The following is a 16,556-nucleotide window of genomic DNA, read 5'->3' as shown; positions in this document are numbered from 1 at the left end:
TTTATCAACTGGACCAAATTTAACAGAACTTGGTTTTAAGCATTATTTGGGTATTTAATATTATTTATTATGATTTAAACCTTATTTTGCATAATTTCCAAAATCACACTAGATACATGTGAGCGACACACGCATTCGTAGAGACTCGAGTTAAAATCATAGTGGTATGAATCGACAAATGTACACGCATGTGGAATTTAGATGATGTTTATCTATGAAGTCTTATTTTCATTCGTTCTTTAGTTTTACATAGTTGATTCGTCTTGTAAAATATACATTTGTAGTTGAAAGATATGGAGTGAGAAAAGTTAATGATGTAAAATAATTTTGTTTCAGATTACATTGACTTTTGGTTAGACAATATTCACTGTTATTGTGAGGATATCAAAAATAGCTTAGTCAACGACAAAAAACCAGCAGTGATCATGGTTTGCACCGGTATCGACAAGCTTAAGGGTTCGGATGAAGATATTGAGGTATGGAACTTTATCTTGCCTCCTATATTTTTCTAGAAATATGATTAAAAGCATAATATTAAGTTAGTAGGGAGGCCGGGCTTATTTCATACACAATAGTGGTGTTACGTCCATATTTATTCCTTATTAGACTAGAAGGTAGGCGGGACTTATTTTCATACACGGTTAGTAGAGGTTGTATTGTAATAAACGAATAAAACTCGATACTTTACTTTTTGTTCATTTTAGACTCAAAATCTATACCGAAGGCGCCCATACAAAGGTACAAAGTAACGTAATAAACATAAGACGTAAATACAGGAAACATAACGTTAACATTTTCATTATATTCTCAACATACTGTGGGCCGCAAAAGTCGATCTTTGTATAAAATTAAAATATTTCTTTAACTGTCCATATATGAAACGAAAAAATATGACGGGTAATTACTGTCGCTTGAAATCACTATGATAAAATTTAAATTAACAGCCTCTATAACGATTTTCAAATCGGACACAATATTAATGCCTAAGAATTTGTCCAAGTTTTAATGTTCTCCTTTGCACGCATAGACACTGTTCTTCTGGTATCAACTATATTCGTCTCATCTGATATATTTGATAGGTCCTCATCGTTAATCTCTAGCGGATAAAGTTTGACAATAAGGGCGTGGCGTACGACCACTGTGAGTCCTGATAATTGTAGATCTGATTAATCAATCATTCCCAACATCTAATTCTTCCTCAATTTTCCACCGAGCTCGGGGTTTTTCGTCATAAACTTATACAATATCTCCAACGCGGATGTTGATTTTGTTGTCCCTTCTCCTCTTTTTATGAAAGTCTTTAACGTTATCAGTTCTCTGTTTTGTATTTATTGGTAAGGTCTCGTGATCATGTTTCCATGACAACTTCTCTACGTATCTATTTTCATGCAATTTTTCTGGTTTTATTTGGTACATATTTTCTTCATCATGTTGTGTGTCAACTTCTCCTAGTGACTCTTGCGGGTTGTGATTTGTCAAAATGTTGAACCATTCTACGATTCATATCTGGTAATGTCGGACCAGACAACAGATAACCTAGTTTATATTTAACAGCTGTCTCGGACATATCCCTCTAATAATGGTATCTTCTATAAAATCCAAGTATAAATCAGCTCCTATCAGTAAAGATATTCTAAAAGTGTTGTCGTTCGTGATCGGGTGCGCTAATATCGGGTTTTATTTGCACTATAGTTTGTGATCGGACTTGCTATAGTAGGAACTACAAAAACTTCAATTGGTATTTTCTCTCCTTCTATTGGCTCAACGTATATAATTGCTTTCGATTTAGTGCTTGTATTTCCAAATGTAGAAAGATTAATCCTTTTGGTACCGTCTGTCTTAATATCTGGTTTTGAAGCTAATTCCTCGGTAACGAAAGAACGTTGTGCTCCTTCATCGAACAATATATATTCGTATCCATTCCTTGCTGTTCACTCCAAACGGGTGCTACGGCGGTTTTCAATAATATGCTAGAACGGAACTGTATCGTGGACGAAGGAAAACTTGTGGCGATGGCAATACTTCCATTGTTAACTATGGCGTTAACTGACGTATCATATCTACTTACATTATCGGTTTTATCAAACTACGATAGGTCGGTATTTTGGGTACATATACTAGTATGATGATTCTTGTTACAGAATCTCAACGAAATTGTGATCTACATTCACTTGCGCGGTGCGTTCCCAAGCAATTAAAGCATAATCTCTTGTGTTTAACAATTGTTATACGGTGTTCAGAATCTAGAATTTTAAGCATTTATCGTTGCAATAAATACAAGGTTTCTGACGAACATTTGTGGTTTGGTGGTAATCTAATCTATCTTGTGTTCGCGGGTAATCTCTCGTATCGGCGCTTGTAAAAAATCACGCTATAGACGGTAAATTTTCAATTCCTTAATCGGTTTCAAATCAATCTTGTATTTGCGTGTAATTTCTATTATTGGCAATAGTCAAAAATGACGCTGTAGACGGTACTAAGATGTCAATAAATACAACGGTGCGATTTACTCCGGCTTCTAAAATTGTGATTTCTTTTAATATCCCATGTCTTAATTATTTTATTTCCCAGTTATCGGATCCGTTTTCTCTTGCTAAATTTTGTTTTACAGCTGACGGTAGCTTATTCAAGATGATTGGGATGAGCAGTGCCCCATATGAATCTACCGATTAGCCTAACGATTCTAGGCCTCTCATATATGCTTCTTGTTTGTCGTAATAATTACGGAAGCTGATAAGGTTGTATTATGGTGCAGGAAGTTCTAGTAGGGCTTGCATGTAGGAATTTGTGATTTTATGCGGCTGACCAAAACGTTCTTTTTATAATTTTATAGCTTCCGTATAATTATTGTTTATGAGCGGTAGTCCATCAATGCATCGAACGGCTTCGTGACTAAGTTGCGATTTCAAATATGTGAATTTCTGTATGCCAGTAAGTGTGGGGTTATAGTATGTATAGTGTACAGATGATTCGAACGAGTTCAAAAAAGTTTGCCACATGAGTGTTTCTCCTGTAAATGTAGATAAGATGAGTTTCGGAAGTTGGTGATATTGCGTAACGTTGATCGGAACATGGTACATTTGTTTTTGAACAGAGCTGTATATTATTTCTACTGATCTATGCTGATTCCAATTTGCCGTTGGTTGATTAGGCAAGGTGGTAATATTCGAAGTTGGTGAATTTGAGTATTTTTTACGAAAATGTCTTATTTTTGTATTCAGAAAGAATTTATCCTCATCTGTCTGTAGAATTTCATCTTCAACATCCTCATCCTTTGTTAGATTTAGAATTTCTTCATTCAAGGCACTAATAATCGTCTGCTTTTGCGAAAGTGTTTCTAATAATTCTGTACTTCTTATTTTCTCAAAAGTCTTGTTACAGCACTTTTATGGCCTGCTCTCACCGTTTTAAGTTTACTTTCCATGGCGTCACGGCACCAAAATGTATTGTAATAAACGAATAAAACTCGATACTTTGAGTTTTGTATCTTTTTTGCTCAAAATCTATATCGAAGGTGCCCATACAAAGGTACAAAGTAACGTCATAAACATGAGTTCGTTTGATCTTACCCTGATTTGCATGGTTCGCCGATAGTATATGTTCGGTGACAGATCTGTATGTTAATAAATTATTATGAACAACGTAAACTCAACACATATTATATACACGAAACTAAAAGATGACCGATTATTGTCGATTTTGTTTCCAACACCTGACTTTGGACTCTTCATCGAGGTATATTGGTTTCCTGAGACACATTTATATTCGCTTTGAAATAGGTATGGTAAGAAAAGTCTACGATCGAGGTCATGTGGGGTGTTTTAAGTTTCCATTTCGCATTTTGAAGATGTTGTACGCTTTTTAAAATGTAACCTCCAAATAAAATATCCATACCAAATTCAAATTATGGCGATACAAATCTACCAATACCCTATGGAGATTTTATAAATACAAAAAATTTTCAGATGCATTGGACAACCCGTTGTTAAGTGGCTGTCCCTGAAATTGGTAATATCAAGGAAATTTTGCTGTTTTTGGATATTTGAATATTATTATAGATAGAGATAAACTGTAAACAGCAATAATGTTCAACTAAGTAAGATTTACAAATATGTCAACATGACCAAAATGGTCAGTTGACCCCTTTAGGAGTTATTGCCCTTTATAGTCAAGTTTTAACCATTTTTCGTAAATTTTAGTAATCTTTTAGAAAAATCTTCTTCTCTGAAACTACTGGGCCAAATTAAACCAAACTTGACCACAGTCACCATTGGTGTATCTTGTTTTCAAAATGTGTCCTGTGACTTGGTCAACCAACAAAGATGCCTGCCATGGCTTAAAATAGAACATAGGGGTAAAATGCAGTGTTTGGCTAATAACTCAAAAACCAAAGCATTTAGAGCAAATCTGACAGGAGGTGACATTGTTTAAAGGTTAAAGATCTATCTGCCCTAGAATTTTCAGATGAATCGGATAACCGGTTGTTAGGTTGCTTTCCCTGAATTGGTAATTCTAAGGAAATAAGGAGTAGGTCCGGTAAGGGCCGATATTGGCCTCAATTTTTAAGTTCATCTAACAAAATATTCTAGACACATTTTAAACACTTAAATGTCTATTTCAATTGATGCAATTGGTTTATGTGAAAGATTTCAACTGATTTAGTCATTAAAAACGCTCCTATTCAAGCTTAAACATGTGTTAAATGTGAAAAATCTATCAAATATGCCAATATTCGTCACTTTTCAGATAGTTTTGGTCAAAAATGAAAGGTGCCGCATCCCTGTTCATCCTCAACCTTTATATATATTATGTATTATCATCAAATACAACTTATATTTCAATATTAGGAATGAACACGAATGCGGCCACTTTCATTTAAGACGGAAACTGTCTAAAATTTATCTAAAATGCTAAAATTGTGAAGATTTCAGTGATTTAGCGTGACTTAATGATGCCAATACCCGATATATGTGCACTGTAATGTCAAAAACAGCCAATAAATAGCTAAACGAATACACTTTCGAAATTTTGTAAAACTGCTATCTTTTAGGGCCAAAAAGGGGTCTTACTGAACCTTCTCTTTTGTAAATTTTCACTAACATTTTCCACTGAAACTACTGGGTCAAGTTCATTATAGATTGAGATAATTGTAAGCAGCAAGAATGTTTAGTAAAGTAAGATCATCACCATCACCAAAACACAATTTTGTCATAAATCCATCCTTTGTTTAATATTAACATAGACAAAGGTGAACGACACAGGCTGTTTAGAACCTCTAGTTATAGTTATTAAGATTATTAAACAATGTCGAAGGATGTACCCTTACTTTTGACAATTACACTTACGTATTATATGTATGTTTGTTTGTTTGTTTTGTTCAGACATCTTAGTCAATATACTAGTAATTAAACTCTATGTGAGAGGTTTAGCTAGCTATAAAACTAGATTCAAGTCCACAATTGTCTACTTACGAAAGTGTCTGTACCGAATCAGGAATATGACAGTTTTTATCAATTCGTGCTTTTGATTTTGATATTTGATTTGGGGACTCTCCGTTTTGAATTATCCTCGGGGTACCTTATGTTTTAGATTCTACTTCCTCTTACTTGTTGTGTTCTTGTCTTTCTAAATGTTCCCAGTTTCGGAAGCATTCACCATAAAGACCTTGCAGGAAATCCCGTTCAGACTAGTTCTGTATGAATAGCTACACTTTCCACATTTCCTTTCTCTACATGCTGTCATCAGCTTTTCACATTTGTATGTCTCCCTATTTTGCAGGTGTGCTCTTTGCACAAGTAAAATGTTTTGGCACAATGCATTCACTGAGCTTGTCTAAGATGAAGTGCGGTTTTGATTTTGTCAGTGTAGCGTAGACTAACATAAGCTTATTAGCGCGTATGTACCCCTTTCAGCGCCTGACTGATACCCTGTTAATTATTCATTCCTTATTCGCTTTTAATACGTGTGGTTTAAGTTGCACCTTGAAATAAATCGACTTTCGATTGTGTTCGTGTCTCTGGTGGTAACTATATGTTCCTAGTGATGAAATAGCCCTATTAGCGCGTATGTACCCGTGTCAGCGCCTGACTGATACCATGTTACGTATTCGTTCCGTATTCGCTTTTAAAAAGCGTGGTAAACGTTGCACCTTGGAATAAATCGATTTTCAATTGTGTTCATGTCTCTGGTGGTAACTATGTGTTCTTAGAGATAAAATAACCCTATTAGATTTCTATTTTGTTTACTTTTAGCGTTCGTTATGTGGGTTGGTCAAGCAAAGCGACAAGGACGCATAATAATTTATATAACGTATCCTTTGTAATCTTTTGTATATTTTTTTACTTCTATTTTATATTTTTATGAACTTTATCGGATTAGCGTTTCTGTCATTATGATAAGAATCTCTTGTGGATCCCCTTATGTGCGAATTTAAGAGAAACATCTTTCTTTGCCAAACATTTCAGCTGGTGAGCTCATAGACATTAAAAAAAACTAATGCACATAACTTTCAAAATCTAGTGCGCTCGACTTTCGAATTGGTGCACACGAGTTTGAAAGTTGTGCTCGCCAATTTGAAAGACATATGAACAAGTTTGAAAGTTATCCGCACAAGTTAGAAAGTCATGTGCACAAGTTTGAAAGTCATGGACACAAGTTTAAAAGTCATATGTGCACCACATCTTGAAGGTCGCAAACACCATTATGGAAAGTCGTGATCATGTGTAAGAGAGTTATGCGCGCCAGTTTGAAAATCATGCACACAAGTTCAAAAGTCGTGCGAATGAATTTTCAATCTGGTGTGTGCAAGATATGATATCCGTCAAACTAATATTATATTTACATGAAACTCAAGGCGCTACTTTGATATGCTTAACTATACTGGCTGTATAATTAACTACATAATCTTTCATTTTGCTTGCGTATTTGTCTGAATCGACTCTTCTCCTCAACGTAGACGCAGTCATGGTCATCGTCATTTTACATCACCTACTCAGCATGATGTCTCTATTAATGATTTGCTGCCATTTATAGAAAAGCCCTTAGGAATTAATCACATCCGCACGAATCTTTGTTCATTACCCTTTCTAAACTTCATTCTATGCTCAATTTATGTTTGGAAACCACTGTTACAACCCGCAATCAAACCAATACAAAATTACAGATATTGCAAGTCACAAACTTTTCAAGCCAGTCCACATTGGAAAAGATGAAAAAGAGAAAAGATCTTGCTTTAATCTTTCCTTTGCCAACAAAGGTCTCGATAGCGCCAACTTAGGCAATATCCTTCATCCTTCATAAATTCAGTCGAAAATACATCTTTATTTCCAAGATCAGTCTGTACCGATCATTTCTTATACCTATACCAAACCTATTGTAACTAAAATTTTCAATTACAAACAGGTTTTGCAGGATATCAATATTGACAACTTCAAGTCTAAACTTCCTGATTGCACTTGTGCTAGTTCCCAATTCACATATAATCCGGCTGGCCACGTTATTACCGGTGATTTCAACATTGTTAATAACACTTCCCTACAAAATATGTTATCAAAAGGTCCAAGTATCGTGAGCCTAAATCCATCAATTGGAAATAAAAAAAAAATATGGATTCAGTCTAGGATTATGCCAGGCAATGGGCTAAGCGCAAGAAGGAAGACGTAAACACTCTTTCATAATAGATTAAGGCAGTGAGGTCGTTGATACAAATCAGAATTAGGAAACTGAATGGGTCTATCAATGCCCATGCTACGTCAATCTTTAAAGACCCAAATGTTGCAAAACTCTTATCCTACCTCCATGACAAACATGTTGTTGTCCCCGAAGATAATGCCCAAAACAATATCATTAAGAAAAAAAAACAATATCGTTTTTGTGTGTAAAACTCATTACATTAATTATCTGATTGATAAACGAATTAGAAATTGACAATTCACTTGGAAACTTAACATATACCCTCACGACACTTACCAAAGAGGAAATTCTGGATAATCATAGATCTGTTCTATGTTCCTTTGGTTTTTCAACCAAAGATGAAGAACTGAATCTTCGATCACTGTATTGGATACCTAAACTATATAAGTGTCCTGACAAAGAACGGTATATTGCTGGGTCTTCCAAGTGTTCCACGACACCTCCATCTAAGTTATTAACATCTATTTTATCAGCAATCAAAGATGGGCTTCAAAGCTATTGTGAAACTGACTATTCTAGAGGTGGCGTGAATCAGATATGGATACTTAAAAATTCCAAAGAACGTTTAGAGTACATACAATCTAACTCTCCTTCATCTTGTAATAGTATTACAACATTTGACTTTTCTACACATTACACAAAGTATTCCACATTCCAAACTAAAAGACAAATTGAAAGAGTTTGTATTGCTTTGTTTCATAAAAAAAGAATGGCCAACGTAGATACAACTATCTTGTCTTAGGGAAGGATAAATCCTACTTTGTAAAGGATCACTCTGATTCAAACAAAAAATTATCTGGAACTGACATTACCAAGATGCTTGATTTCTTAATTGACAACATATTTGTTACGTTCGGAGGACGTATTTTTCAACAGATTGTCGGCATTCGAATAAGAACAAACTGCGCCCTTCTTCTTGCCGACTTGTTTCTTTATTGTTGTCAGGCTGACTTCATACAGGAACTTCTTAGGAAGAAAGATAAGAAGTAAGCGATATCCTTTAATTCTACATTCCGCTATATAGATGGTGTTCTTTCACAAAATAATTCAAAATTTGGTGACTATGTGAAACGCATCTATCCCATCAAACTAGAGATAAAGGATAATACAGATACAGTTAAGTCGTACTCATGTCTTGACTTACATCTAGAAATTGACAATGAGGGTCGGTTGCAAACAAAACTTTACGGCAAAAGAGATGATTTTAGCTTTCCAATTGTAAACTTTCCATTTGTAAGTAGCAACATTCCAGCAGCACCTGCATACGGAGTAAATATCTCCCAATTGATACAATATTCCCGGCTTGCATTTCCTATCATGATTTTTCTTGATAGAGGGTTGCTGCTAACAAGGAAGCTAATAAACCAAGAATTCGAAATGGTGAAGTTGAAATCATCCCTTCGTAAATTTTTCGGACGCCATCACGAGTTTGTTGACCGTAGTGGAATAACAGTTTCACAAATGATATCGGATATGTTCCTTACGTCGTAACTACAATCCCCTTCCCTTTCATGAATGTGACCTGCCGAATAAGACTATTTACCAGATTTGTTATAAAATAAGCAAGAGACGGGTGCCACATGTGGAGCAGGATCTGCTTACCCTTCCGGAGCACCTGAGATCACCCATGGTTTTTGGTGGGTTTCGTGTTGCTCAATCTTTAGTTTTCAATGTTGTGTAATGTGTACTATTGTTTGTCTGTTTGTCTTTTTCATTTTTAGGCATGGTATTGGTCTTTATTTTCGATTTATGAGTTTGACTGTCCCCCTGGTATCTTTCGTCCCTCTTTTAGCATAGTTTTTCGGTGTAACCAAGACTCCGTGATGACAACCAAACTTTGATCTATAATGATTTACTTTTACAAATGTACGAATTGTTACTCAGATTGAAAGTTGTCTAATTGGCACTCATGCCACATCTTTTCATATCTATTGAACGTTAAATAAAGCTGGAGTGTATCTCTTCGATGCATGCTGCTAGGTTCCATATATGGGAACGTAAAAACAATTTAGGATGTTAGTGTTGATCCTCTAATTTGACAATATTATCGAATATTGAACAATTCTCATACAAGTGGACATATAAACAAGCCAAAAAAAAACAGATTTAACCCACAATTGTTAAGAAAATTGCATGTGCCAAATCAAGAATATGACAGTTGTTTATCTGCTCTTTCGTTTAAAACATTTTTTTATCAAATTTTACAAACATCAGCAAGGATTTTCGTTTTATAGACATGCAAATGCATAAAAAATAATGGGAATCAGATGAGACAATCGTAACTTTTCAAACAAAATAAAACGTTTGCAGGACAGACAGACACCATAAAACTTATGCAGGGCGGACAGACACCATTATATTGTTATAGTGAAACTAGTCGGTGTGGTATCATCAAATAATCAAATCCAATGATACCAATTGAACCATTATAGTCCTTTTCACAAACAAAAGTTAAGCAGAATAAGTCATGTTAATCTAATCTGTTGATATACCTGTTTAAACAATATGTTTTTCGAATAAATTGAATTGGATTGGGCAACGGGCATAGCCTATATAAGCCCTCTCCACAAATAGACTGATTGCAGGCATAAATAATCGATAATAATAAAGAAAGATTCGTTATCATGGATTTTTTTTTTGCAGTAAAGTATAAGCAGGAACAGACTTTTCCAGAGCCTATTCACGATCATTCAAAAATAGTACCCGATATTTCACGATCCGAAATATTTTTATTTTTTAGAAATATTACTGTTTTTGTAAAGTGTATAAATAAACTGAATCAGAATAACTTTCAGAACTATTACAGTAATATTAAACAATATTTTTAAAAGTAAAATAGTCCATATATTTGAATTTAAAAAAAAAATCATATTTATTTACATTCTGAGTTCTCTGAAATTTCGAATAGAAATCTGCCTTTTGTAGTTTTATCAAGCCTGCAACTTTTGTCGGAGTTAGTTGACTTTTTTAAAGCTTTAAAATATGTTTCCCGTCTTAGAACACATACGTACCACCAGAGACAAGATATAAATTGAAAAATCATTTTCTAAAAGATGCAACGTATAACAAACATATTGATTTATTTGTTGAAGGCCGTACGGTGACCTATAGTTGTTAATGTCTGTGTCATTTTGGTCTTTTGTGGATAGTTGTCTCATTGGCTATCATACCACATCTTCTTTTTTGTATTATAGCGAATAAGTAAAGAATCAGTAACAGGGTAACAGTTGAGCGCTGAAACGGGTACATACGCGCTAATATGGTTATTACACCCCTAACAACATATAGTTACAACCAGAGACATAATTACAATTGAAAATCGAGTTATTTCAAGGTGCACCGTATATCAAACGTTTTAAAAGCGAATGAGTAACGAATAAGTAACAGGGTAGTAACCAAGCGATGGAACGGGTACATACGCGCAGATGAGGTTATTTCATCTCTAATAACACATAGTTACCACCAGAGACATGAACACAATTGAAAATTTATTAACTCTAAATGGTAACGTATACCACGCATGTTGAAAGCGAATAAAGAACGAATAAGTAACAGAGTATTAACCGAGCGCTGTAACGGGTACATACGCGCTAATAGGTTTTGTTCATCTCTAAGAACACATTGTTTCCACAAGAGACATGAACACAATTGAAAATCGATTTATTTCAGGATGCAACGTATACCACACGTATTAAAAGCGAATAATTAACGAATAAGTAACAGGGTGGTAACAGAGCACTGGAACGGGTACATACGCCCTAATGGGGTTATTTTATCTCTAAGAACACAAAGTTACAACCAGAGACATGAATACAATTCAAAATCGATTTATTTCAAGGTGCAACGTATACCATACGTATTGAAAGCAAATAAGGAACGAATTAGTAACAGGGTATTAGCCGAGCGCTGGAACAAGTACATGCGCGCAAATAAGATTTTCCCCCTCTGAGAACACATAGGTACCATCAGTGACAAGAAAATCATTCAAAACCTTTTTTTAAAAGGTGCAACGTATAACACACGTATTATAAGCGAATAAGTAACGAATAAGTAACAGGATAACAGTCGAGCGCTGAAACTGGTACATTCGCGCTTATAGGGTTATATCATCTCTTAGAACCCAAATCTACCACAAGAGACAAGAAAACAATAGAAAATATTTTTTTTAAATATACAACGTATAACACGTATTATACGCGAATAAGGAACGAATAAGTAACAGTGTATCAGTCGAACGCTGAAACGTGTACATAAGTTCTAATAGGGTTATTTCATCTCTAAGAACTCAAAGTTAACACCAGAGACACGAACATTTTTCTTTTTTAAAGTACAACGTATAACAAACGTATTATAAGCGAATACGTAACGAATAATAACTGCGTAACAGTCGAGCTCTGAAACGGGTACATACCCGCTTTTTGGGTTATTACACCCCTGGGAACACATAGTTACCACCAGAGACATAAATACAATTGAAAATTGATTTATTTCAAGGGTAACGTATACCACGCGTGTTAAAGGCAAATAAGGAATGAATAGGTAACAGGGTATTAACCGACCGCTGGAACGGGTACATACGCGCTAATAGGATTTTTACCCTCGTAGAACACATAGGTACCACCAGAGACAAGACAACAATTGAAGATTCATTTTCTAAAAGGTACAACGTATAACATACGTATAATAAGCGAATTAGGAACGAACAACTAACAGGGTATCAGTCGAGCGTTGAAACGGCTACATACGCGCGTATAGCTTTATATCATATCTTAGAATCTATATCTACCACCAGAGACAAGAAAACACTTCTTATTAGTGAAGAAGGAACGTTTTAAACAAGGTATTGGTCTAGCTTTGAAACGATGTGCACCTCTCTAACATGTTTAACCCCGCCACAGTATGTACGTATGTGCCTGTCCCAAGTCAAGAGCCTAAATTGAGTGGTTGTCGTTTGTTTTTGTGTTATATATTTGTTTTTCGTTTATTTTTTGTATATAAATAAGGCCGTTAGAATACTCATTTGAATTGTTTTACATTGTCATGGCTGGGTCTTTTATAGCTGACTATGCGGTATGGACTTTGCTTATTGTTGAAGGCCGTACCGTGACCTATACAATGTAGTTGTTAATTTCTGTATAATTTTGGTTTTATTGTGGAGAGTTGTCTCATTGGCAGTCATCCCACATCTTCTTTTTTATGCAACCGCTAAAAGGGTTATTTCACCTCTTCGAACCAAGAACCATCTTCAAACATGCGAATATAAAGCAGTTAAAAGGTATAACGTGTAAAAATCAAATAAGGAACAAATAGGTATCGAACATAACGTGACAGGATAGTTTGAGCACAAACACGTATTAATAGGTGATAAAAGGGTCATTTTACCTCATCAAGTTTAGAACTATTACCAGATCTAGAGGTAAGAATATAAACAAATAAACAGGGGGAAGGATATAAAAAATCGATAAGTAACCAATAAGGAATAAGTAACGAATAAGGAATAAGTAACGAATAGGAAATAAGAAACGAATAAGGAATAAGTAATAAGTAACGAATAGGTAACAAATAGGTAACGAATTTGTAACGAATAAGGAATAAAGAATAAGTAATGAATAGGTAAAAAATAAGGAATAAGGAATAAGTAACGAATAAGGAATAAGTAAAGAATTAGGAATACGGAATAAGGAAAAGTAACGAATTAGGAATAAGGAATAAGTAACCAACTTGACGTCCATGAAAAAAAGTCTAAATGACAGTATTTGTATATATTTCTTGCCTTTTCAATGTACGTGTGCTCTAATGGTTTCATTCTGTGATATCTATTGTTTTTAATTAAAATTATGATACAAATAAATCAAGAAAATGAAACGGAGACAAATCTTCCCTGACATGGTAATAGTAAGATTATTCACTATGAGTTCCTGGGATGTTTGTATAGTTATGCAAATTCACTGTGTTCGTTAATTAAAGTACTTCGTAGTTTTCAGTGTAATATAAATATTTTCTTTTCCAGATGAAGAAAAATGAATATCAAGAAAAATTTCTTGATTCATTTGGATGTCCAAAAAAGGGCAGCCACATACGAGGCATGATCAACTTTATTTCTAATATAAAATCACCTGAAGAGGACTTTATAAATTTGAGAGATCAAATTTCAGAAATTGCAAAGGAAATGAGCTATTTTGCCGAGGAACTTCCTACAAGGTGGATCCAATTAGAAAATACACTTGCAATATTGATAGAGTTGAAGAGAAGGGAAAAGTTAGTTTATTGTGAAAAATTGGAAAATATAGAGAAATTAGCTAAAGCGATATTGATAGAAAAAGAAGAACTGCTTACTTTCCTCAAATTCCAGCATAAAATTGGGAACGTTATATTTTTTGAGGATAAAAGTAAATACGTCATTCTTCAACCAAAATGGTTAGTTGACTGTTTCAAATGCCTAATATGTGACGATGCAAAGAAATCCTGTACCGCGCCTGAATTGTCCAACCTAAATAAATGGGGAGAATTATCAGATCTTGTGCTTGATAAGCTATTTAGAAAAGTGCCTGAATTAATGTTTGGACAACTCAAACCACATATACTTGAAGTCATGGAAAAATATGACATAGTAGTAAAACCGAAATTGATGAATGCATACTATATACCATGTATGATTACGAAAGTATCGTCGTTAGAAAAAATTAAGGATGCATTTCAAGTCGAAAATCAACATTGTACACCTTGGTTGGTAGTTGAATTCCAATTTCTGCCAATTTCTTATTATTATCACATTTTGTTCATGTACATTAAAGAAAAAACAGTCTGTAAAGAAAAGACACCAATCGGGGATGGACCTCCAGCTATATATGCAGGAAAAGTAGTAGTTTATCTAGATGAAACCAAACAACGAAAGTTAGTCATTTGTTTTTCAAGGAATGCTATATCCTTACAGATATGGAACAATATTGATATGGACAACAAGGAATATCGAAAAATTATAGCAGAGATTTGCAATAAGATAACAGATTTAGAAACAAAATTAAACATTGAACTACAGTACGAAATTAAATCGAAATGCAATAATGGGGATTATTTTAGTAGTTCTGGCAGAATTAGCTATGAAGATCTTAATACACTATGTGTAAAAGGAGAATACCATTGTGAAGAACATAACTGTATGCACAAAAAGAAAGACATAGAGAACACCTGGTTAAAAACTGCGGCTGTAAGTATTGACATTTGTTTTATATAAATCTAATCCAGAAATGATTGAATGATCAAAACAATTAATAATCTAAAAAAGATTAAAATGCTGATAATTTTAAGCTTTTGCATGTGGTCCATAAATTTTATTAGGAATCAACGAGAAATAATACAAAACTGCATTGGATGTTGGATATGTACGGATTGATAATTTAGTCGTAGATGCATGATTTTTTTATTAGTTGTTAGTGGCTTTGAACTAGCTGTCAGATAACTGCGAGTTCTCTCAGATCTGTGTCTTTTTGTTTTTGGGATGTACAAGTAACCGGCCACCTCCACTTGTATTTATGTCCATCTGATGAGTTAAGCCTTTTCAACTGATTTTTATAGTTTGTTCTTATGTTATACTATTAAACCATTGACCCAGGTTATGGGGAATCCCGCTAACATGTTTAATCCCGCCACATTTTTGTATGTATGTGCCTGTCCCAAGTCAAGAGCCTGTAATTCAGTGGTTGTCGTATGTTTATGTGTTACAAATTTGTTTTTCGTTAATTTTTTTTATATAAATAAAGCCGTTAGTTTTCTCGTTTGAATTGTTTAACATTGTCATTTAAGGGCCTTTTCTAGCTGTCTATGTGGTATGTGCTTTATCATTGTTGAAGGCCGTACGTTGACCTATAGTTATTAATGTCTGTGTCATTTTGGTCTCTTGTTGAAATCGTCTCATTGGCAATCATACCACATCTTCTTATATCTGTATTATATTGAACTGGCAACCCAATCCTGTTAACAACTCATACATTGGAATAATAATTTGTAATTCATTAGTTGAACAATTATTAATCCTTTATATACCTAGTTATTTTTATTCTAGATCTAAAAGAATATCGTATTCTGATCATGGTAAAAAAAAGTGAAATTGAAACTTATACTAATATGGATTTAATATAATTCCTTTGGTCTTGAATGCATTTATCAGTAACCATTCCATGTATTTTCAAATACAAATATATACATTGACTATTATAATACTCCTTATTCCCGTGATGATCGGCGAGTAGATACTCAGTACCTAAGTGCATGGAATATAATCAAGACATCGTTCATAGTGTATTAATTTACGTTTTTTGATTGAGTTAAGCCTGCCAATTGATATTTTATCGTGTGTTTTTCTATGTTGTGATGTTATGCTATTGTTTCAGAAAAAAGGAGAAGGTTTGGTACCATTTAAACATTTAATCCCGCTGCAAATGTTTGCCCCTGTCCTAAGTCAGGAATCTGATGTACAGTAGTTGTCGTTTGTTTATGTAATTTATACGTGTTTCTCGTTTCTCTTTTTTTTAAATATAGATTAGACCGTTGGTTTTCCCGTTTGAATGGTTTTACACTAGTATTTTTTGGGGCCCTTTATAGCTTGTTGTTCGGTATGATCCAAGGCTCCGTGTTGAAGGCCGTACATTTACCTTTTATAGCTTACTTTTTTAAATTGTTATTTGGATGGAGAGTTGTCTCATTTGCACTCACACCACATCTTCCTATATCTAGTAAGTACAGATTTAGAAACATAAATCAAATGTACCAAAGACCTTACGTTTGAATATATCCATAATGTGAAGGAGTATCTCCGTTTTATATCCGTTATTTAAGAAATGTTATCGTAATGTTTCGTTGTACAT

The 16,556-nt window shown here is 34.2% G+C and overlaps 1 protein-coding gene across 1 annotated transcript in view; it reads left to right on the top strand.

Moving 5' to 3' along the window:
* LOC143075307 (uncharacterized) overlaps positions 1-16,556 on the top strand; it is a 32,403-nt gene that overhangs the window by 13,633 nt on the left and 2,214 nt on the right. Inside the window, exons 8-9 of the mRNA XM_076250679.1 lie at positions 337-476; positions 13,703-14,899. Coding sequence (XP_076106794.1) covers positions 337-476; positions 13,703-14,899 — 1,337 coding nt within the window. The remainder of the gene's footprint in view (positions 1-336; positions 477-13,702; positions 14,900-16,556) is intronic.

The sequence above is a fragment of the Mytilus galloprovincialis genome, chromosome 5 (genome assembly GCF_965363235.1).
Source record: "Mytilus galloprovincialis chromosome 5, xbMytGall1.hap1.1, whole genome shotgun sequence".
NCBI lineage: Eukaryota > Metazoa > Mollusca > Bivalvia > Mytilida > Mytilidae > Mytilus > Mytilus galloprovincialis.
This window is presented reverse-complemented; position numbering and strand designations above follow the sequence as displayed.